The 24,177-nt window shown below is 33.7% G+C and overlaps 4 protein-coding genes across 20 annotated transcripts in view; 2 read left to right on the forward strand and 2 right to left on the reverse strand.

Moving 5' to 3' along the window:
• The first annotated feature begins 70 nt into the window (after positions 1-70).
• LOC126922795 (GATOR complex protein Iml1) lies at positions 71-11,719 on the forward strand. 14 transcript variants are annotated; one of them, XM_050735665.1, is made up of 26 exons: positions 71-660; positions 729-1,138; positions 1,218-1,343; positions 1,412-1,883; positions 1,968-2,164; positions 2,242-2,531; positions 2,602-2,831; positions 2,921-3,133; positions 3,192-3,338; positions 3,410-3,556; positions 4,244-4,252; positions 5,262-5,479; positions 5,620-5,825; positions 5,890-6,064; positions 6,122-6,322; positions 7,110-7,205; positions 7,686-7,759; positions 9,195-9,302; positions 9,394-9,604; positions 9,682-9,790; positions 9,866-10,108; positions 10,207-10,367; positions 10,448-10,616; positions 10,712-11,028; positions 11,093-11,312; positions 11,400-11,719. In XM_050735665.1, the coding sequence occupies exons 2-25, from the start codon at positions 788-790 to the stop codon at positions 11,288-11,290; spliced, it is 4,668 nt and encodes a 1,555-aa protein (XP_050591622.1). In that variant the 5' UTR covers positions 71-660; positions 729-787; the 3' UTR covers positions 11,291-11,312; positions 11,400-11,719. The 14 variants fall into 14 exon arrangements, with proteins under 14 accessions (XP_050591622.1, XP_050591620.1, XP_050591625.1 ...); XM_050735663.1 differs by having other exon boundaries at positions 11,093-11,719; XM_050735668.1 differs by having other exon boundaries at positions 9,397-9,604; positions 11,093-11,719.
• LOC126922817 (rac GTPase-activating protein 1) lies at positions 6,486-15,306 on the reverse strand. Of its 2 annotated transcripts, XM_050735743.1 has the most exons (11): positions 14,936-15,306; positions 14,394-14,596; positions 14,170-14,327; positions 13,682-14,093; positions 13,419-13,588; positions 13,205-13,331; positions 12,909-13,141; positions 12,543-12,840; positions 12,284-12,459; positions 12,136-12,208; positions 6,486-7,298 (listed from the first exon to the last, which is right to left on the reverse strand). In XM_050735743.1, exons 1-10 carry the CDS (start codon positions 15,015-15,017, stop codon positions 12,145-12,147), a joined length of 1,923 nt encoding a protein of 640 aa, XP_050591700.1. In that variant the 5' UTR covers positions 15,018-15,306; the 3' UTR covers positions 6,486-7,298; positions 12,136-12,144. The 2 variants fall into 2 exon arrangements, with proteins under 2 accessions (XP_050591700.1, XP_050591699.1); XM_050735742.1 differs by lacking the exon at positions 6,486-7,298 and having other exon boundaries at positions 11,684-12,208.
• Positions 15,307-17,382: 2,076 nt separating this feature from the next.
• Positions 17,383-18,373, reverse strand: LOC126922858 (DNA-directed RNA polymerases I, II, and III subunit RPABC4). The gene is made up of 3 exons (XM_050735812.1): positions 18,179-18,373; positions 17,684-17,776; positions 17,383-17,489 (listed from the first exon to the last, which is right to left on the reverse strand). The coding sequence occupies exons 1-3, from the start codon at positions 18,234-18,236 to the stop codon at positions 17,467-17,469; spliced, it is 174 nt and encodes a 57-aa protein (XP_050591769.1). The 5' UTR covers positions 18,237-18,373; the 3' UTR covers positions 17,383-17,466.
• Positions 18,374-20,326: 1,953 nt separating this feature from the next.
• LOC126922848 (F-box only protein 43-like) overlaps positions 20,327-24,177 on the forward strand; it is a 53,833-nt gene continuing 49,982 nt past the window's right edge. Inside the window, exons 1-3 of one of the 3 annotated variants that reach the window (XM_050735793.1) lie at positions 20,327-21,201; positions 21,304-21,358; positions 21,446-21,703. In XM_050735793.1, the coding sequence (XP_050591750.1) occupies positions 20,629-21,201; positions 21,304-21,339 (609 nt within the window). In that variant the 5' untranslated portion in view covers positions 20,327-20,628 and the 3' untranslated portion in view covers positions 21,340-21,358; positions 21,446-21,703. Of the gene's footprint in view, positions 21,202-21,303; positions 21,359-21,445; positions 21,704-24,177 lie in introns of those variants that run through there. The other 2 variants (XM_050735794.1, XM_050735792.1) reach the window with 2 other exon arrangements.

The raw sequence follows: 24,177 nt of genomic DNA on the forward strand, positions 1-24,177 counted from the left end.
TAAAATACAGCGGATTTCTGTACTTTACACAATCTTTCTTTCTTCTTTTATTCGTTTCATAAAACTTAATTATCTTTCTCGCAAATCTGTTTCTTTGTTCATGAAACAATATATAATTTTATTCATTTATTATACACGTGATGTCATTCGTTTGTCATCTCACTTTTACATCACAACGTATAACCTAATGTGTACATATTCGACCGATAAATAAACCAAACCATATCGATCGTATGAGAAATACTAATGGCTAGTGACATTCTTCTATAAAACGGAACGTGTTACCAAGATTTTAAAGAATAAAGCATATTAAAAATATGGTCGTTGAGTTTAATATTAACTCTTAATCCCCTGTGTATAGTGCCAACGTTTATTTATTCTTTGAGATTTAAATGAAGTAAGACAATGTGAATAAACTTCATATGACAGCAGTACGGGATAAAGCTGGAAGAGAGAAGGATCTTGAAATTTTCGTAAAGCATAGTAGCTTGGTGGAATATTTATTACAATTAATTTACATTATCTTGATAGTTATCGATAATATATATATATATATATAAATATTATGTTTCGGATCCAATACTCATTTTAAATATATCGCAGAAATGTTTTATACTGAGTAGAAAATGGATAAGTAAGTCGTTGTTTGTTCGTCTTAATGTATGTAATTTTTTACATTAGATTTATACGTACAAAAAAAATATACTATATAGCGTATTGCATTGTAGGATTCTATTCTATGACATGTTACGGTTAGATCTATGATGAAAGAAGTAATGGCTTAAAAATGAAGCTGTATAAGTTGATAGTTCATCAAAAGACCTTTAGTGAAGAAGATTTAATAATCAATCCAAAAGATCACCCTAGTATAAAAACTGGAGATGTTGTTGAAATTTATCACCCGGAGGTTGAATTTAGCCGTCTACTCCTTCAAGTCACATCCTTTAAAGAAGATTTACAAGGAAGGGAGACAATTAGCGTGGAGAACAATGTAGCCACAATGTTTCAATTAAGAACATTTGCAGACGTATATATGAATGTTGTTAATCCAGACGATGTAGCTTTGGATTCCATTGAACTTACCTTCAAAGACCAGTATCTGGGTCGTAGTGAAATGTGGCGTTTGAAAAATAGCTTGGTAGAATAGATATTGTTTATTTTTCAATTTGTATCCAAGTATTTTGCTCTCTTGTCTTTTATATAAATTTGTTTATTAGGTCAACACTTGCGTATATATGAACAAGAAGATCGAATTCTGTGGAGGCAGTATCAGATGTCAAGTATATGAAATGTGGTCACAGGGTGACAGAGTCGCTTGTGGTGTTATAACTAACGATACTAAGGTTTACATTTGAATATAGTGGAAAAAGAAAGTATGTGTAAAATTGTGTCTTAAAAATTTATCTTTTAGGTTGTGTTTCGTTCTTCGACCAGTATGGTGTATCTTTTTATTCAAATGAGTTCAGAAATGTGGGATTTTGACATTCACGGTGACTTATATTTTGAAAAAGCTGTTAATGGATTTTTAGCTGATTTATTTCAAAAGTGGAAAAAGAATGGCAGTAATCATGAAGTAACGATTGTTCTATTCTCAAGAACATTTTATAATGCTAACAGTCTGGAAGAATTTCCAAATCACATGCGTGAATGTTTACAACATGATTATAGGGGAAGATTTTATGAAGATTTCTACAGGGTGGTAGTTCAAAATGAAAGATTCGAAGATTGGAGTAACGTGTTGGTACAATTACGTAAACTGTTCACAGACTATCAAAAAATTGTATTAGAATATCATCAAAAATCAGGTGTCTCTATACCAAAAGCAGTAAATTCAACAGCTGCACAGGGCAACTTTTTAGAAGTACTGAACATGTCTTTAAATGGTAATATTTAAACAGGCACACGCACATATATATATATAGTTTAATTTATTACAAAGTATTTCGGTTAATTTAGCTCGCTTACAGTGTTTGAGAAACATTATCTGGATCGTAGTTTTGATAGAACTGGTCAGTTATCGGTGGTGATTACACCTGGCGTAGGTGTTTTTGAGGTTGACAGAGAGTTAACGAACGTTACAAAACAAAGAATTATCGATAACGGAGTCGGTAGCGATTTGGTGTGTGTCGGAGAACAACCATTACATGCAGTACCTTTATTAAAGGTATTTACGCTTATGAAAATATTATACAGCACTTAGTAATAATGTTATAAATGTTAATATTTGTGATATAATTTTAGTTTCACAATAAGGATACATCTGTTAACGCGCCTGATGACTATAGCATGCCGCACTGGATTAATCTAAGTTTTTATTCAACAAATAAAAAAATTCCTTATTCAACATTTATACCTCGTATAAAACTTCCTCAGAGAGTGTCAAAACAATCAGCAGAAACGATCAGCGGAAAATTGCAGTGCAAAAGTAAGCTTTTACAAGAAGATACAAAGGAATGTTTACACAATACTTTGTTTGACTATGATGCATACGATGCACAAGTCTTTCAATTGCCTTCAGTCCATACGTCAAGGTAAATTCAATTATTAAGTTAAATGCCGAAACTTTAACGCCAGAGGTTCCAGTTTAAAATTTTCTATAAGCAGTTTGCAACGAGTTACAACGAGAACTAAAAAGACAAGCGTTGCCAGCATGGAAACACATAATAACGCGCATATACTGAAACTTCTGAAAAGAAAAATGTCAGATCCTGATATACATCATCCACCACCTGAATCTCACTCACCTCCAGCTGCGGCAAGAAGCGCGGCAATCTTGATACCTTCTAGAACAGATGACGTAACTAGTAGCGAATCCAACGGAGAAGTCAATGGTATGCATTGAAATTACTTGTACATATTATAAGTGTTAATAAGATATCGAAATATAATCGTATTTAACAACTTATTATACGTTACGTAGAATCGAGGATATCAGTAAAAAGCGATTTAACCGATTCAGAAATATCACCGCCATTTAGGCCGGTTGTTGGTAGTGCTGGAAGCCCCACAAATACAATATCTCAACCTACAACTATTAGGCCTAGTAGGGCACTTATTAATCCTTTTGATCCATCTCACGTTACAATTAAATTAACTAGTAACAGACGAAGATGGACGCATATTTTTCCTAAAGGTAATTACTAATAAAGAAAAGAAATTGCATAATCGTTTAAATTTAACTAATATCGTAGGGCCAACAGGTGTACTTATACAGCAACATCATTATCAAGCTGTGCCAACACAAATGTGTTCAGAATCACAATCTGATGCTACCTCCACTATAAGCGGTTCCCCTATGGAACATAACGACATCTCTAACTCAAATCAGTTTCAAGATCGTTAGTATTTCATATAAAATACATAAGTCGTGTATTAATATAATACAGCACCGCAACTATATTTCTCATAGACACAAAGAATAAACCGCAGAGATTAAATCTTCTACTATCAAGCACTGATAAAAGTGGGAATCCGATATCCTCTACGGGCAATAAGTCTTTGACATTGTTATGGGGTGCTACTGGTGAACAGGAATGGACACCGGCACTTACAACAGGTTTGCATATATTCTAATAAAGTCACATTTACAACATAAATATACTATATAACTACTGGCAAATAATATTTTATAACATATCCAAATAACAACATTAGCCATATTATTATTCACAAGTTATCCACAAATTATTATAAAATGAGTTTACAGTTTGAAGAAAGAATTTTGAAAGGATTTTTAATTAAGCAAACGATTAGTTCATGCGGTACAAAATATTAGACAATTAATTACGGATGTATAATGCTTCTTGGCAATTTTAGGAGAACAATAAAGGCATACATAAGTAAAATAATGTAGGTGTGATATTATAAAATATTCAACCGATGCACAAATTCATACAGAGAACTTCATTCTTATCATTCATACTTAATACCAAGAAGGATTAATCAATAAAATTTTGAAACATAATTTCTTAAAGAATGAAAATAGTTGATACAAATTTCAGGAAAAGATATTACTTTCCAAGTAGAAATGAATGAAAGTTTAATACACAGTCACACAATCATCATGCATAAGAAGTATTTTCATTCTTGGACATATTCATATTTATTTTTGAGGCTCATCGATCATTTATATGAATAATATTATTATTACATTTATTTCCATGCTATGGTACGTCTTATTGGGATGCAACGCTGGACGCATTGACGCGTGTGTGATGTACAACTATGATGTCACATTAAACAGCAATCATAGGTTAGCGCCATACGTTATTGGGGGTTGATTCGGTTATGGTACACATTCTTTCCTTCTTTTTTTTTTTTTTTCCAGGGCATTAAATTTGTAGTAACTTTTGTTCTTCATAGCTCTAGTCTTTATGATTCTTCTATGCATGTATGTCCTCTGTTGCAAAAAAGTAATTCTAATTCCAAAATAATTTCTATAAATAATCTATTAAATATTTGTTACCATTACGATTATTTATACACCTACATAGAATTCTTTTGTTATTTCTTATTTCTACTTGTTTCATAAAATATTTGCACTATTCAAAATTCTAATTTCTTCCGATTCTCTATATATACTATGAATTTCATATCATATATTCTTCAAACATTCTCTCATCTGCTTTATAATCCTTCCACTCTATCGTCTCGCTTTAAGATCGCACTTACTTATATTACTAGTAATAAGTAGTATTACGATATTTGATATGATTTACTAATAATGTATAGAAATTTAATTTTATGGGAATAATTGAAGTACCTTTTTCTTTTATGTAATTATTGTTGATGTGGTATATTTGTTTCGATTATGCGTACACATTCGTCTCCTTCGATATTATTTTCACAAACTTGGTTTGTTATGGTTGTTCGTAACAAACTATTTCGAGAATTCATTTACGTTACAAATAATACTTCTTGCATTGCATGCTTTAGTACTAAATCATGGTCATCCTGGATTTCATATACTGGTAACACATATTGTAATACTAATATAATATTGTAATACTAATATAATCTTTGTTTGGGGTGCATAAATTATTTAATATGTACTTGCACTGTACAATAATTTTGTGAAAATTTCTCCTGTGTATTATATCTGTGTATTTTCGCATTAACTGCTGCATAATACCTAGATTTAGTATCTACGTAGTCACGAAAATTAACATTATATATTAAAAATAATTCATTTATTTATTCATTTGAAGCAGTCTAAAATGCAAATTGCATTTTTCATATATATCCTACATCTTATTTTGTAGGCGTTGATTGGAAATCATTGACAATCCCAGCATGTTTGCCAATTACTACAGATTATTTTCCCGATAAAAGAAGTTTACAAAACGACTACGTTGTGTCAGACTATAATCTATTGCCTGACGACGTTAATACAGATTTTGCTCAACAACGAGCAATATATAAAAAACCTTTAACAACTGCCGAAGTATTTAAGGAGCTTGTATCGCAACGATTAGCACAGGTATTATGCCAATCATGCCTTCAAACGTGATCTTTTCCCGTATGTGTGCAATTCTGTGTAACTATGTTTATTTTCTTTTTCTTTTCTCTCTTATTTTTTTCTTTTCTTTACCTTTCTCTTCTTTTCTTCTCTTAATCAAGGGTTTTCAATTAATTATTTTACCGCAAAATAATCAAAATCAGAGCCATACACCCGGTAGTAATGCTGTCCCTGCAATAAGCTCTGTAATGCGGGGACGGCAAACAGAATCAGAACCGAAGGAGGAATATTTGCTAAGCATTGGGAGAATATTTCACAAAATATCTTTATTCGATAATTGTATAACAGTAACAAGATATCGGCCAAGGTGAGAAATCGCGCTACAAATTAATAAGAAGTAAAGAGAGAATATTTGAATGTATCGTTTACAGGCATCCTTACCCTCCGTTCAATATTCATTATCTTTATCGATTTCACGCACCTCATCACGACACGTACGAAGTATCATGGGTATCTTTTACAACGGAGAAGCTCGAAAATTACAATTGGAATTATTTGGATCATTACATCTGTACCAGGGGCCATACTGATTTTGCTTTAGTAGAGGTAAGATTTGTATCGTATATTACTTCAATTTTTTCTGAGATCATTAAAAATTTCTAGGCGCTTAAATACTGGAGATTTCGCGTGTTTTTACTTCCTTTGCACAATTCGGCTACTCGAAAATTTTTAGAGGGATCATCAAGATGTGATATATATACACCTCTCACCACTTCCGAACAAGTGTCACTCTTGGACGGATTTTTACGGTTCATCGAGCTGTGGCCGAATAAAATACGCCGCCCGAATCCGAACAAAAATTGGGTAACTTTTGCATAAAATTTTTCTAATATATAACATAGCCTGACTTTTCAGTTTATGGGAATTGAAAGATGTAAAACATAAACTTTTTAAATCGATTGAAATTATCGAAAAGAGGAAGGTTGAGTAAAATCCAATTGATAGATGTTTCGCTATTATTCCCTGGTTGTTTTTTTTTTTTTTTTTTTTTCCCCCTAAACTAGAACATTACGTTTTACTTTGGGTTTAACTAACGATCTATTTTGTACCATATTGCGCTGTACTTTTGCACTCTAGAATTGACTGTCGCATGCCTGATGTACGACGCCTAAGTAACGCAATTTTGGTGCTTTTGTTAGTTTCGAATATCGATTAGTTCGTTTAATATCAAGAGTTGTAATTTTCATTTATTTTTCTTTATTTCGCAGTTTTTGTTTTGCAAGAGTTTTAACGCAGCGCCATTGTAATTTATAGCGTGTTTCTTTCAGTGGTTTCACTAAATGTGCAGGACGCAACAAACAGTAACACGAGGGTTAATTTAAGTTTAAAAAAAAAGAGCACGATTTATTCACAAGCTTATTTGTCACTCGATAAATCACTTACGGTGGCCTATTACCTACTCGAATTTGACGATATTTTATCACGTACAGACTAATTATTTTCAAATAACAATCTCTGAACTAGTATTTATAGCTATGGCGAGTGTCGATGTCAAAATTACGCAGTTACACGAGAGAGATGTACACGTAATCGTAGATAGAAATAGATGAGTGGAATGTTAGGAGAGGGCATTTAGCATGATATGTTTCAGAATCCTTCGACTCTAGGTGGTGTTTCCCAGAGAGATCCTGCCTCTCACTTGACCAGACGCAGGCACAGCACGAGCCTGATTGTCCTCACTAACCAGGTACATCCTCGCATCCTGTAGCCTCAGTACGCTGATCCGGATGTCAATGAAATCATTATCATCTCTATCCATGAATCTCAGAATATACGCCTCCTTTGACAATAAGAAAGGGGAACACCCATGAATTCTTGATGTTCTTTTTTTAATCTTTATATATTAGTTACATCCCGTTCTTTAGTAATGTTAGATTCTAACAGCAAGCTTGTCAGAACATTCAGACAGCTTACACAACGTATTACACAATGCAACCATGCTTGATATCTGCCTTGAATGCGCACATGATTTTTTAGCAAGCTTTTGTGTAATGCAAAACGCCAACATTTTATTTATCTTCTTCTCTCTTCGTCGATGCAATAATGCTCTCCGAATAAAATGTTAACAATGCATTACATAATGAAACAGACCGGTGATATACTACTTCATGATCATGAGCTTGTTCATACATTTACAGTTACCCATACTATTCATCATGCTTTTCAGACCAATCTAGTCGGCAGCTCTCCCTTCAGGGAGCGACTCGGAAGCAATCGTCTACCAGAGAAACCGAGACCAAGGTTTGAATAAGCTTAGATTGATGATTTCGGCATTGTTGCTTTGGCAAATGTAATAGTATAGCTTGCAACCTATTGCATCTTGCAACGAAATGTCCATTGAGATTTGATGTTTGATACCTTTTCATTTTGCTTGTTCGCTTCTGTGCTGCATCGGTTTAATTACTAAATATTAACTGCTTTAAATTGTTTATATACGACGCGAATAATTATATTTGCCGTTGATACAATCATATTATACAAAACGATTGAAAATCGAATTGTTATTGCTGGAATTATAAGTCAAGTCTTTATGGAGTTTTTTTTATTGATTTATTCGATACGTATTTCGATATTATTTATTGATACAATAAATGATAAGGCATCGAAATTATATTCATTGTATATTAAAAAAACGTAGAGAAATTTATGCAGCTCTGGCCATTCAGTCTCAGTTTCACGAATATATATATTTTTGTATGAATATGCACATTGAAACCAATACCGCACATAATTCCCGACGAACTGCACATCTGCATGTCTTACATAACGATGCTGGCAAAACGGTAAAGATTTGTGTGTATCTGTTGTACAAACAATTATTATGTAGCATTAAGGAGGCTGGTCTAGAAATTCCATATTATTCGATTGATATTGCGTTATTTGCTTTAAGATATCACAATGCTTCTACTCTGGTGATGAACACAAAGGTACCTTTGATTCAAATTTCTGGGAAGGGTGTGCTCAGAATAGAAGAGAGCTGTATTTGTAAATGTTCCGAGTACAATCTTTGTACATATTTCCCATTCTATACTTTTCAGCTGCTTTCATCCTCCTTTTCATCATTTAGCAAAAATGAGATACAGAGCATTTGTACCATTTACTTTATCATAGGTAATGGCAAAATGTTACAGAAAATTTCCAAGAATGTGATTTACAATTGTACAAATACTCTGTATGGTAGAAAATATTGGTAGTGAGTGAGGGAGTGACGGGGTTCTCTGTACAGGAGAGGCATGTAGTGAATACCGCTGCGACTGCCCGCACGTGCCTCGACACTCCTCGCCACGTGCCAAACAGGTTGGTGTTTTAATCTTTTAAATTTCTTCGACTTAACTTTAAACTTAAATATTCGCCATTGACGGCAAGATATGTATGTGCATCTATATTACAATACCGAAGCATGAATTAAGCTATCAACTCTTACATTTAAATATTAATATATCGGTTCTATCCTTATCCTTTGTATGTACATACATATTCTATCTATATACAAGGCATTCTATCTTATACTTTTGTCTGAAAAAGAAAATAAATAGCATTATGCAGATGCAAATTTTGTTGCTTTTCACATTAGACATTGCTTAATTTTCTCTATTGCTCTGTTTCTCTGCCATACACTATCGTGATAATATAAACACTATGTTATGTATTAATTGGTTTCACTTGTTTTTGTTAGATCAGGTTCCAAAGTGATGGACAGGGGACGAATCTCACCTGCCAGCGAAGCTGTGTTACCCCTTTCACTTGAGCAACAGCAAGACCATTTCGATTCTAACGAAGATAGGTAAACTAAACGTCGGGTTTCTTCGTCTCACATACATCCGCATAAATCGTTTGCATAAACGCTATATCAATTATCTCAATTTCGTTACTAGTAGTACAAACATGGAATTGACAAGGTTAAAGAACACCGCGCCAAATAACGAAATTCTAGAAGCAATGAAACACCAACAAAACGGCGTGGGATTCCTCACACAACATCCATCTCTTCCAAGCCAAACATTTGTTAGCGCAGATGCAGTGCAATGGTTAAATAATCACATAGAAGGAGGAGTAACGGTGGAGAGTGCCATCAATATCATGAATGTAATAATATTACGTTGTTAGTTAGTATACAGTGAAGTTATTGGTTCTATGTATTTTTATAATATACTTTCATCTAGGGTATGATACAAGACAAGCTCATATGCCACGCGTCTGGAGATTTTTCTAAACCATTCATTCTAGGATTTTATTTGTATCACATAGTACAAGATAAAGAAAATCAAAGAGGTAAGGGAAATTATTGTATATTAATTATATATTAATTTGTTATCTATTGTTTGTATAATTTTTCCTATTTTTAAGCTGGCGATTATTTCTCGCCCCTGGGTGATTTGCAAAGCTTTGAAAATGAATGGGTGGAAGTCGAAATAAGGGCACCCAAAGGCTGGTGTGAACCATCTTCGCCAGGATCATTCCCCCTGATGTCATCTCCGATGACTATACCTAGCTGCGATACTACCATTGTAGACGAATCAAACGTAGCGCCGTTTCTTAAAGATGAGTTAGACATATCCGACATGGCGGATGAACATGGAGAATGGCAAGGTAACTTTTTATACTTCTGCTAGCGTTACTTTTTGGTGTTTATGTATTTTCCATTTCTTATTTCTCCTAATTCACGTATTATTCACTTTGTCTCTTAGTTCCGTCATATAAACATACTCATCTGGATATAGACATAAACAATAGAAGCGACAGAATCGAATGGGGACATCTAAGATATCAATCTATATACAAAGTAGATCATTCTTACGAACTAGTGGTACAATGGGTTGCATCATCTGGTAGTATCGTCGCTGACCTTGTAAGTATATAATTTTTGTGATCTAAAGCGAGTTCATATTTCGAAATATAACTACTACGTTTGGATTTCAATCTGGGAAGATATTTGTGTGGCAACGTAAGGCTCAAATGTGCGGAATTCAAATGGTTCCTATCCCAAGCGATCTACTAGCATTACCGTTCACTTTAAAAAGTGATCCTTTAAGGGGGCCTATTTTTATACCATTAAATACAGAGTGTCTTATGGCAAACAAACAACATCTTTTCGAAGGTTTGCTCTCAGTATCAACGCGAATTAAAAGAGCTATATAGAACGAACGGTTATCAATGATTAATCCAACGGTTATCGATGGTTCTTGATTGCAGAATTTCGAGAAGTAACCTACGAACAAAGACTCTTTCTTTTCCAACAGACGATTGTACAAAGATTTGGCTTTGTTCCATGCCTAATAGAAAGTACTGAAAACGATCATCAGTACGTTCATATGACCGGCAATGCATTCATACTGATTCCATCTACGACAAATACAAGATCACGTCCTCGAACCGCTACCAACATAGTGAGACGAAACACAGGGCAAAAGGGATATCCGATTCATTCTGATCAACCCAGCCCTCATGAAGCTTACATTACGAGACACGTTAGCGGGAAGAACAAAGATGACTACAACAAAGATAAGAGGGTAGGTAATCTGTATAATTCTTTGAGGAAGAAGTTGTTAGAGAAACGAATTCTCATCTGTTTAGATTGGTTTCCTTTGGTCGTGGAATCACATGCTTAGTAGAAAATGGAAATCATCATCCACGTTAGTTGGCGATGAATTGTTTCAGAAAAAGCTCATACAAGATTTTAGGCATTTTTGTTCGAATGGGGACAATAGATTGAAACAGTTCTGGGAACATTGCTGGGAGATAAAAGAAAAATCGTGCACGAAAACAATCTAAAGGATCAAGTGGAATGTATAACGTAAATATTGTTTTATAAGCTTGTATTTCAATTGTAGTATTTAGAAAATTTAATTTCATCGCCATTAAAGTAAGTACTTCGTTTTAGACGATTAAGAAATCATTTCGAATGTAACATGTTCCTTGGGATACAATTGTTATTGCGATAACGGAAGTATGTACAGAATTAAAGATATATATTAATGCTTAAAAGAACGATGTAAATGAACTGAAAACTAATGTTTGTAATATATATGTTTCAAGTTCACTTACAATTAGTTTGCATAAGGCATCTGTTGTTTTTTACGGCACCGATAGTAGTAAATTTATCATTTTTCTTACTCGTTGATACGTGTATTTATACATCTACGAAAGAATGGAAACGAAGCTATATTGAAATAAAATGGCCTGTATTTTTATTGAACTGAACATTTTTAGAAATGTTGTTATTAACAAAAATATCACATTTATTCAATTCTACACATATAACATTTCGCCTTAGTGCTATATAATTGTATTTCAATCTCAATTCAGAGAAATACCGGGGGTTCGTATTAACGTCACCACATACTTTCACACGTTTAAAGTCATCATAAAGAGTATTTAACATATTATTAACATTTTAATTTTGCTTATTTTTAATATTCTATGTCTAATGTTCTAGTATTATTCCGTACCATACGTTACATAAAAATATATTTTATGTCAAAATATTACAAAATTTTAAATAGAATGTAGAAAAATTATGTTGCACATTGAACAAATATTAATTATTTATGTTCAAAGAGTCAATAATTATTTAGAAATTATTTGCATCTCGATGTAAGCATAATTTACATACATACCTATTCTTGTCAGTAAGCTACTCTAGAGGGAGATGCCGCGAAGTATTTCTTGTTTTTCCTCATAAATGTCCGACTGTAACAATATCCGAATATGAGTACCGTACGTAATTGATTTCAAATTAAAAGTACGTAGTGGTAAGGTGCGAACCTAGAAGTAAGTGGAGTATTAAAGAAGCCACGGGAAATGCTGCGTTTAAGTAAAGATTCCTGAGATGGTGTATGCTGTAATTCACCAGTTCTATGAGTACCAATATTGTTTAGATTTTCGGGATTAACGAAATTTGCCCAATAATCTGAAGGAATTTTCAATAAATTTTCCACTATCTGTAAAAAAAAAAAAGTAAAAAAAAAAAAAAAAGTCAAGCAAGCATTATTTAGTCTTTTCAATATTTTATTACAATACTTACAGCGACTTGATTACTTGTCTCTGAAAGAAGAGAATTGGGTGATGGTTTCTGGCAACTATAGCCGACCAAAGTAGGCCCAAAAACTTTAGCTAAATTAGTTATTGGCATTTTACATTCTGGGCTACTCGATACTCTTTGCAAGTGCAAGATTAAAAAGGCAAGCGTGTCTCTGTTGGGTTGAGGTAGTTCAGATATTGCTTGGTATAAAGCAGCATCAGCGTCTTGTTTATCAGTAATAGTAGTTGCCCGAACAAAGTCTGCCCATAATCCGACAGTGATTAAAGGCTCTCGTAACGATCTAAGGATAAGGAGGAAACTAAATAAATTGTTTCACTTCTATAGAACAAAATATCCGAATCAACGTACCTAAGGAAATCTTTAAGAGTAGAACATATTGTAGATATATCGACATCGGAAAGATTGGGGGCACCTTTGCCTTTAAGGAATTTCTCTTTCAGACATTTTACCTCCGTTAAACCGCCATTTACCCTGTACAATCCTTGTTCGCTCATTCCTCTCAATTCTATTTCGTTGATGCAATGAACAACCAATGACGGTACCATTGGCGGGATCATCGGTGTATAATCTGCTATCGTTCCCTAAGAACAGTTTGTTATCACTTTTTATCATATACAAAGACGCCGCAAGTTTCAACAGCTTACCGATGTTCCTCGTAGCGTAGGTGTATTTCCAGTAGGTACGCATGGTAATGGAACTAAGTCTTTACATTCCATATGAGCCGTAGCTCTACAGTCTTTACATTTCAGGGCTACCTTTCCAAATCGAATCCTAAAATGTTATTTGTAAATGTTATTTATAAATGTTATTTATTTCTATGACACTTGTACGAACCGAATCCCTATATGAATATTTTACCTCTTGTCACATGGTGTACAAACTTCCGGTTTAATTACCGTCTTCGCTACAAAGCTATGCCCTCTAGCCGATTTCGTATTTAATGTATATCCGCCTATGTTTGGACTAGGTTTAAAAACGCCCTCGGAATCCGATCCTGATGTAAGAGCTTCTATTTTTGGCGCAGAAGGCTGTAATATAATTTTCACTCTGTTATTTTAACTGAAATTTCAGAAACATGGAAAAGGAAGAAAGACGTGTTTAATTCGAATAAAACAACTCACAGCAGTATCCATTTGAATATCATTCGTATCAACGGGTGTCAATTTTGATCTACTACGATCACCACTTTTACGTCTTTTACGCGAATTATGTAAAGGTTCCTGTGGATCTATGTTTTCATCCCCAGGTATAGCTTCAATTACAGAAGATGCAGTGATATTGCCATCTTTTGGCACCACTACTGTAGTTGTGGCTACTATTCTATCAGACGAAGTTAATTCTGCAGCTTTTTGTACCGTACTACGTCGCTTTTTCGTGGAATATTCACCACTTGGTCTGTGCTCTTTCCATTCACGTTTCTTATGATTTTGTTGAATGATTGCACTAATATCTAAATCATCTTCTGACTTTGAAAAGCAACTTAAGTCGCTTAAAATAGAGCCAGTGGAGTCCAGCTCCGCTATAGTATTTAGTCTAAAATTGATAATTAATCAATGTGTTTACCTGATGATGTATCAATCAATAACACTCTGTATAAATAGAAACTCACTTGTCATTTTGATGTACATCCTTAATATTATATATATTACTGTGACGACCGTTTAACGTAGTGTTATTCAAAAATTGTAATTTTTCGCGGGTTTCATCGTTTATATTTCTCCCACCATCATTAAATAAAAGATCTCTGACCATAGCAATTTGTTTTTCCTATATAAAAAGTAACGAGGATACATTGTCACATGTTTAAGAATTATGAAAGAAGAACATATTCACCAATGAATTTCGTTGTTCTTCAACGGTACGCCTTCTCCTTTTCTCTTCATCTAGAAGTCTTCTAGCGTGACTTAATTTTTTATCTAAGTCAGCCGCCTCTTGGTGAGATTTCTCTAAAGCTGAATGAAGACGTTGACATTCTTGTATAGATGCTAACCATTTCTGTCTCATTTCTTCCTGATTTACAGCAAACTTTAGAAATTCTACATAAAAAATAAGATGTATCTTTTATTCAATGCTAGAATTACAAATGGTATCACGTACAAGTACAATGATGTTAAATGATATAGTAAATTAACTTGAAACCACGTTAAAGAAACGAAACAGTATGACTGTGTCATCTTTCTTTTCTGTATACCTGTTTACAACAGCAATTTCAACGTTAAATTACAGCACGAATGGAAAAAAACACAAGAAATATGGAGAAGAGTATGGGGCATGGAAAATACTTATATACAAAGGCATCGGCATGCGTATTTTCTCAATATACTTTTTTATAATCTAGCAAAACATTGTAGGGAGCAAATATATGAAATCCGAACCTTCTTCGCAAGCTCCGTTTAGGTGTACATTCATACATCGAACCACTTCATCGTGACTCGCCAGCAACGATAACGATGTCATCTTCAAATTGATGTAGAATTCGTTTTAAGAGAAATGAAAATATTTCGTCATGTATACAAACCACGCCAACAGGTACGCGACAACTTTCTATCGATTATTCCAATTTTACAATGCTTGTATCGTTGCGAATATCAATTCATTCGAACTTTAACCATAAATTCGATAATATGACGCGTGTAATGCATTTCTATCATTAATTTTTCATAATAGTAAGTAGAAATCACTTCTTCGATGCACACACATGGTATCACGCTATATCACTTAGCCGTTGACATTGTAAGTACGTTGAATACGCACAACAATCGCTTCTCGTACAATTCAAATTCGACCAATCAGAGGGACACATTTTCGAGCAGGTTTTTTTTTATTTCTCCGCTAGATGTCTCTCATGTTAAGCCAACTGTGACAACCTGCATTACCGGCACCTACCATAGAGAGTACGTTGTATTCTATTTAAAACGAACATTATAAATGTCGAACAACATCTTTCATATCTTTCCTATTTTTGAACTATCTTATAATTTATTATACATATCATTATGCCAAAATAAAGTTAGAATTCTAATATAGCTCAATATCATTATATATATGTATATATATATATATATATATATATATGTCGGAGTGAAGTCAGGATTAATGAGATGAGCGTTTAATGAATTTTCATTAGGGTTGGCCATAGCCGTGATACGATGGAGAGTTTATTAGCACAGACTCATTAACAGGATTGGGCACTTGTAGCACGAGTGATAATGACCTTAGGTTCGAAACGAATCCGCAGTCCACGGGACTCTTTTATTCTTTACTCGCAGGCAACGCCTAGGTGGTACTCTCAGTTAGCCCGCGAAGTAAGCACTCTATCGAAATGATATCTTAGTCGATGAAATCGTACTCGAAGCTCTCACGATGACACTGTCTAGGAAAAACTGCCCCACTCTCTAGCGACACAAGGTCTTTTATATTCGTTGAGACAAGTCTTCGTTCAGAGAGTGAGGGAAATTGCCGTTGTTGTTAATTAGTTAGTCTTTGGAAGTGTCCTTCACGGAAAAGACTGTTTGCCTATTTTCGTTAATCAAGGTTTAAGGTTTATGACGGGTCGGTGTTTTGCGAATATGTCTCGACAACCGGCAATCGACCTACCCATAGAATAGGGTCTGCTTATGACGAGCCATAAGACAGAAACCGTTAGTATGCTTACTGTCAAGTGCCATTACAACTATTTCTTTTTATGAAGGGCTATAGACTTTTTCATGACTTTGTTAGAAAAACGTTCGTCCCTTGACCGCGGCTACGTTCGGTGACTGGTTGTCACCTCGAACCCAAACTCATTCTCATAGATTGCAGGCAATTACAATCGGGCTGAAGGACGGTGATTGTTTAACTACGGCTATGGTGAAATCCAAACTACAATATTAGGGGTTTTTCCCCGGTTTCAACGGAAGGCTCCGGTGTCTCTCCATCTCCGACATATATATATATATATATACTTATTTATTTATTGGTTTGTCGGTTATTTGGTTTTTTGCCTTCTTTGAACTATTGCTATTACTCGGGATTCTACTCTTCCTATATGATGTCCTTAGTTTCAAGCTTCCATTCATGAAGTTCATCAACTCCCAAATTTCTTTCTCAATGGTTTCCCATTTTTTTGGGCATTCAATATTTCTTAATACGTTTGACTTAACTTCTTTGTACATGGGTCATTTACTTAATATATGGTTTCTATTTTCTATTCCTCCTATATTACATATTTGACACGATGGCAGATTTTCTTCCATTATTTGTCTTATTCCAGCTTTTGGTGTTGCGTTTCTTCTTACTTGCGTGATCCAATGATTCTTTTATTCCGTTTTTTTTTTTTTTTTAATTTTTCCCAATATCCTTTGGAGAAGTATCTCGATTCTTTCTTTATTATTTCTAGTTCAAAGCTAATCCATCCTGTTTCTGCTCGTGCTATACACCCTGGCATGTACCTGATTGTACACAGCATTCTTTTCTAATTCGTCTGTATTCCTACAAAGTATGTTAATGTTGCTTTCAGTATTGACTCAGATAGCTTTTCTGCTGGCTCCTATTTATCGACTTTGCAGTTGATAAAGATTTCCAAATTGTGTATAAAAGTAGCTTTATAAGATACTAATATCTTTTAACAATGACAAAGTCACAAGGAGCATCAAATTTTTTGTATTTTTAACTAGCAATAAACATTACTTACTTATAATTAAGTACACAGTTTTACTTTCATAACAATTGCAGTTTTATGCTCTTTTTAAAAGCATGCAGTCCGAAGGATATAAAGGACGTAACGTTTTAAAGTTTATTAATTTGTGTAAGTATATAAAAGGGCAGATTGATTTACCATAAATTAGGCAAAAATACATAATTTATTAATAATTACATTACACTTATTAATTACTGATACATAATTTATACAGAAAGATAGATTGCTTTATCGTGCATCAAACACAACAACTAAAAATTTATTAAGGAAAATGACTTGCTTATATTATGTTTATATGTACCTACAACGAGAGTAGGAAGTACTTATAGAATGAATAATTACTATTAAAATCTTATATAGTAATATATATTAAACAACATTGCACAAGTGCATTAGTAACATTTAATAATATCTAATGTGTATTTCTATAAATGTAAAAGGATACGTCTTTTAGTTCGTTTTTTGTACATGATCCTATAACCACATTCTCGGCATCGAATTGGATCTCTTGGGCGTATTTCATTATCATGATGACATTCTACAAAAACAAATAAATTATATACATATTTATAGAACAAAAGTTTATATACATGTTACGAATGGAACACATAAAGATACTAATAAGTTGATGAAAGCTTATGTTTCGTGAAATAAAAAGTGGATTCAAAGAATTTTTAATGTTACACAATATTAACATCTAAATTAAGATGATATAATGAAACATTTATTTAAATAAAACGAAGATTTGACAAGTACGATATTTTTCTTAATGTCATTGCTCGATCAAAACTTTTAGCAATGTATAAATTGTACGATGAAAGGATGGGCAAAGCAATATTTACACAAAGTTTATGTTTATTTCGAAAATACGTGAAAGATACACTAATGCGACATAAAAAGCGAGGTTAGGAATATTTCACGTTTATTATCTTAACTGTACCTCCGCAAATGTATACCATAGCTTGTTTTGGCGTCGATTCCGACTTGCTAGATTCCATTGTACCCAATTTTCAATCAAAACCTTTGCACTTTGCAATAAAGTTTACTGACTATCTCGTTAATCAATTGCACATTTGCCGCCTGTGCATAAGTAGCCACGCAAAGTACGAGTGACTACTGTCCTTCTCCCTCTTCCTCTCCATCTTCCTCTCCATCTTCCTCTCTCTTTCCCTCTCCCTCACCATCACCATGTCCCTCTACCAGTCCCTCTACCAGTCCCTCTCCCTGTCCCTCTTCCAGACCCCATCCCAGTCCCTCTCCCACTCTTTTATCTTGTTAACCTTTTTGTAATTTCCGAAAATTAACAATTTTTTTCTCGACAACTTCGACGACATTGATTAGCAAAGGTTTGTTAACTATTTTTTTAATTCATTATAATGAAATGTGGTGTACGTAGTGTTTATCAACTCTTTTTTGTGTCTAATTTTTTAAAAACTAAGCAGCCATATCTGTGTACGGAAAGAGGCACTTTTAAGATCTTATTAAATTTAGTAAATGACTAATAACTCTATCATTAATATATCACAGAAATTGTGTTTTTATATCTTATCTATTTCTTTCTCCCCTCTTATTTAGTTTTAGTCGTAAAATTTGCAATTTGTAAGTGAAAATATTTTGATATTAGCCTTTTTTTATCGGGTTGAACTAGTTCGAAAAAGCAGAATAACATTAATAGCAAGCAGGATGTCTCTAGAAATAATGGTACTGCGTTTGTACCTACTAATAGACACGATAGCAATAATATTCTTGTCACTTTTATACATTCGAAATTAACAACGCTCGAGCCTCGTGTAACAATTTACTGTTAATAACATACTTCCCAACAGCTCATAAAAATACCATTGATAAATTGTTGCTGAGATTCCGTCGATTAGTAAAACAATCGTGTCAATCAAATCTATTAGTAGTGTTTTTATTTTGCTCTGATGTAATAAAAACACGACAATATTCTCATATTTTCATCCATAAAATCTCATGCGCGTATTGTTGTCGATAAGCATGTGCATATATAACATAATACATATGATATATACTGTGCATTATACAAATGAAATATCGTATGTAAATATGTACGTTAAACGAATCTTCTAACTTTCAAGAAATATCTCCATATTAAAAAATGTCTATTATATTAATTATAAGCATAAAGAAAATACGCTTTTTTCATTTTGAAAATTGAAATTATACTTGTATATTATAGTACATTTAATAAGATGTTTCACAAGTAAATATTACCAGTACGGTAGCATTATGTCAAATAATAATATTAACAGTAAAATTATAAACTGAGACTGAGAAAGGAAATTGAAATTAAGTGAACTTTTAACCAACTATATATATTGGATATACAGGTTAAATTGAAATCTTTTTATTACAAAAATATAAAAAATGTCAATGTTGATAATAATATATATATATTTCTTTCTAAAATATCGGTAAATTATTATATTTGAAAGGATATTAATGATATACATATATGAGAATCAATAGTTACACAGTGTACAAGTTATTCGTTATTCGATACATTTACATCAAACACACATACCAATATACGTACATACGTACATATTTTATGTATATTTAATTCGAAATTAAAATACATTATTTTACTTTAATTACTGCTACATTAACAAAGTTATCGTAGAAAAATTAAACAGAATTTTGTTTAATGTGTATATTAGTAATTTCCCCTATATTCCATCCAGTGGATACAATTGATTCAATGCGATATATTATTATTTAAGAAGTCGTGTAATGATTTTATAGTCGATTATAATGTTCAAAAATAATTAAGTGGCTTCCCTTGTCTTCCTATGATAAGCATTAATTTTAGAAAGCATAAGCATTAATAAAAGAAAGAAACGATGAGAAGAAAATGAAAAAATATTGAAATTGGTAAAATTGAAGGGATTTTTGTATGCGCACGCGCTGTGAAAGAGAAATCAGAAATCAAAGAGGTCTCCCCAGCAACAGAATTCAGTAAGTCCAGCAGCAGCCGCTAGAGGTAACAGCATCACTAACGCGGCCAAGAATTTCGAGCCAATGGTAGCGCTTGGCAACGAATGGCGGGATGAGTCGGGTCAGCCGATTGGTCGGGCAATTGCCAAGGAAGCTACGGTGGGACAACGGATAAACAGACTTCAAAGTTTCGTAGTGCTTGCAGCGCAGGAACACGCAGAGGGAGAGTCGGTGTCCGCGTGCGCATGTTTGCCGCGAATCTTACTTCGAATCCTTATACAGTGAAGATTAATATTTCTGGTGATACATTTCTGGTGAATTGCTATTTGTCACATGGTTTTGAACACTTTTCATGCAATGTCAATACTGAAATAACATCATGTTGAAGTGACAAGTGAGAAATGGGAATATATCCTCCGGAAAGGCACGAAGATGGATGAAATGGAAAACATAAGTATCTGCGAGACACCTTGCATCACGATAAACTCGAGCAATCGCAGTTGGCACGACAGTGTTAATGACAGTGGTTATGTGTCTATTACTCCGCATTCTGGCGGGTATACACCAATAATTTCAAGATACAGGTCTAGAGTGAGAGCTACTCCAGATTATACAGGAAGAGAAACGGTGGATATATTGGCGCTTCTTGGAGACAAAAGCAATCATTGGAGGATAGTATCTAAAATATTATCCTTCCTTGGACCGCAGGATCTTTGTTCGATCAGTATGGTGTCCAAAACATGGAAGAGAATCTGTATGAACGATTCTAGGGCCAATACCCGAAGACTGATCCATGTAATACTCAGACAGAATGCTAAGGAAAATCTAAAATTAATTAAAAAGTCAAAGATGGAAGGAGATATTCAAAGCAGTCCTAGGAGCAGATACGCCAGGAAAGGATACTTGTTAGAGGTACAGAATCTTCTCCAAGTACCAGGAAATCAACTATCACCTAGCAGTCCACCTGTTTCTCCCAGCAAAGTAAAATTCCACTCTTTCGTCAAGGTAAGTGAATTCTTTGATTAATATTTTTGGGTCATGTATCGTCAAATAACTTTCCGTTACGGAATAGCACAAGATTACTCAGTTTTCTATTCAAAATGCTAGGATATTGTCTTATCAAATGCAGATAAAGATAAATAATAGGTAAAGATAAATAAATGTAAGTATAACTTGAATTATTTTATCTGGTTTTGTACAGTAATATGCAAAATTAGATTTTATATAAGATCACCTTCTTTCTTTTTAGTTGAAATTCTATCGTAGTCGACAATTCGTGATAAATTTCACGCTACATAATAATATATAAGATAAGAAATTCAGTTAAACAACTGGTTCATTAACCTGCTTGTCTGTTTGCACGAACGTGAGAAAAAGTGCTACGGGTACGACGTTCACGCATCTTCTAGAACGCGAACGTTGCGTATTTAAACGATATACAAAGTTTCTTTCTGGGGATCGTATTCGATCCCTGTAAAAAAAGAAATACATATATGTTTTACATCAACCGGAGTCATATTCTTCCCTCTTACCGTACAGTATCTCTAGATACTCGAGTAACACAGCCTTTCAACGATTATTCAACGAGTATTCGTTGTTGTATTCTTATCATTAAATATCGAGTCTCGAAGAAATATTGTTTTGATAAAAATTTGCTGCTGTATCGATTTGAATTAATCTAGTGGCAGAGGGATTTGGATTGTTATCCGTTAGGAATAGGGCAGGGGGGACCAATTGTTAATTGACGCTTAAAAAGCATCCAGACGCTTATTTATTTTTAACAGGCTTAATCAAAAGATTACGGATATAAGAATTTTTCGATGATTTTGTCCTTTGCGATCATCGTAGTTAAGGATGGCAGAATTTCATAACGCGGTGAAATTGATCTTACAGGCTAATATCGATTTATTATAATTGTCAAAGAACGCGGAAATATCATATCGTTCGAAAAGCTGTTTGCGTCTCTAAATTGGTTAATTTTTTTTTTTTTATAGAGAGATTAACGATTTGAAACAGTGATATTATCTAAAATGAATAAGTACTTACATACCGTAAGATGAATCGTGCAGTTAATTTCAACATATCACTAGAGCGTGAAACGTATATTCTTATATACATATATGTAGTCCCTAAGAGAATTGCATAAGAAGATGGTAAGTGATTCTATCAGTGATCGATCGATCTTTTTGTCTATTTATTCAACGGCATTTACAATCATCGACCAATCTATCAAGGACCAACGTTCATTTAACGCAACATCTCTGTTCGATTAATTTACGTTATTGAATTCTATTTTTTAACATTGCGACTACAAAAAGCAATTTCAAACGTTCTATCTTCTATCTGGATCTTACAATTTTATGAAAATTTGATAAAATCAAACTATCTATAAGTGTATAGTACTGTGTAGTACATATAAAAGAAACTATTGTTCTTTTTTTAACTCGTAAGAACTTTATTTGTACAGTTTTATAATGTAATCTAGGGCTTCGGTACAGCATATAATATTTCGGTAGGTTTTTTTTACACCTTGATAAAGTAATTTATTTTACGTTTCTTAATAATATTATACGTTTACGCGTTATCTCGTTGCTAGGTTCGTAATCTCTTATTAATTCGTAGAGCTTTTGGTAAAACCAACATGTTGTTAATTTTAATGCTTTAATGTTTGTGACGAGCGTTGGCGCGCTTACGATCGCGCCGATCGGTAGGATAACTATGTATGTAGTAATTGCATTGTGATTTGTCGTAAGACGCGATTGTTCGCGGACTGGAAATAAAAATATATATAATCGAATCATAGTTTCCCTTTTATTGAATAATAACAACGTACATAGTCATATTCCATGAGCTCGATTAAGGTGAAGGCTGTAACGTGGCGAAGAGATATTATGTTCGATATGAAATATCGTCAGGCGTATCTAAACCTATAATTAGGTAGCTTTTATTCTCTCTTTCTTTCTTCCGTAGTTGCTGTGCCGTCCGAGGTTATACTTTTACAAGCAGAATTTCGAAGAATAATTAGGGAATGGTAACGGATTGGAACACACGGTAGCTTAGGATTTCGTTCAACAATCGTATAGCTTGCGCGTATGCATATGCGTATGTATGTATGTATCTCGTGGACGTGATTTGCACATGAGCGAACGAACAAATTCGAATTAAGCAACATAATTGTTTCGTCGGCGAGATCATCCGTTTGACGTTGATTTATTGTGATTTCTTCTTTGAAATGCCGCTGGCTCGTCAACCGTGACGGTAGATACGATATATTCCAGTGCTGAAAAATCACCCTCTCGCGACGGATGACGAGCTTTTGGCGCAGCAAATTCTCCGATCTTTAGCGCTAATTTAAGTGTATCGAATTAGTAGAATACGAAAGTTTTTCGATAAGTGGCGCATTAAAAGAATACGATAGCCGAGGAAAGTCGACGATGTTACGTATTCGATCGAACACTTACCCACGACAAATTTCTATGAAAATACCGTATACATTATACGAAAAATGAAAAATTTGAAATAGTTTGAACGGTAAGGAGGCACAACTATCGTGATTGTAACAGTAAACTTTGAAATCAATGCGAAAACACGCATACAATTTCTTAGACATTTATTCGAAACATACGATCAGTGTATCGTTGATCGACTGTTGAAATACTTTCACGAGCCACTGTATATGTATTTAAAGAACATAATTTGCTAGTATTTTTATATCACGAAGATACATACCCCTACTAAATAGTACTAAATAGTTAGAGTAAGAGTAATTGGAGCGTAATTGGAGTTATTACGTAAGATAACGGAATGGAAATGGAATATTTCGGGATAGTTTTATAAAAGATATTTCAATATCGAAGAATATAAAGATTATACGTCACGTTTAATGAAACTTAAAGTAACAGCAGAGTATTACTTTTATTTTCTATGTCGAGTAATTCTCGAGTAATTCTCGAGTAATTCTCGAGTAATTCTCGAGTAATT

This window comes from Bombus affinis, chromosome 12 (genome assembly GCF_024516045.1).
Source record: "Bombus affinis isolate iyBomAffi1 chromosome 12, iyBomAffi1.2, whole genome shotgun sequence".
NCBI classification, from domain to species: domain Eukaryota; kingdom Metazoa; phylum Arthropoda; class Insecta; order Hymenoptera; family Apidae; genus Bombus; species Bombus affinis.

Bases quoted from the DNA above. Each gene is read 5' to 3' on its own strand.
- LOC126922858 (XM_050735812.1), bottom strand. From the start codon at position 18,236: ATGGAATCTAGCAAGTCGGAATCGACGCCAAAACAAGCTATGGTATAC. The intron at 17,777-18,178 runs GTACAGTTAAGA...TTGTTTTTGTAG, and splicing joins TATGGTATACATTTGCGGAG to AATGTCATCATGATAATGAA. The intron at 17,490-17,683 runs GTATCCTTTTAC...ATAAATTTTTAG, and splicing joins CAAAAAACGAACTAAAAGAC to TTGTTGTGTTTGATGCACGA.
- LOC126922817 (XM_050735743.1), bottom strand. From the start codon at position 15,017: ATGACATCGTTATCGTTGCTGGCGAGTCACGATGAAGTGGTTCGATGT. The intron at 14,597-14,935 runs GTTCGGATTTCA...TTTTTTATGTAG, and splicing joins AAACGGAGCTTGCGAAGAAG to AATTTCTAAAGTTTGCTGTA. The intron at 13,142-13,204 runs GTAAGCTGTTGA...AACTGTTCTTAG, and splicing joins CTACGCTACGAGGAACATCG to GGAACGATAGCAGATTATAC.
- LOC126922795 (XM_050735663.1), top strand. From the start codon at position 788: ATGAAGCTGTATAAGTTGATAGTTCATCAAAAGACCTTTAGTGAAGAA. The intron at 7,206-7,685 runs GTACATCCTCGC...CATGCTTTTCAG, and splicing joins TGATTGTCCTCACTAACCAG to ACCAATCTAGTCGGCAGCTC. The intron at 7,760-9,194 runs GTTTGAATAAGC...TGTTTTTGTTAG, and splicing joins CCAGAGAAACCGAGACCAAG to ATCAGGTTCCAAAGTGATGG.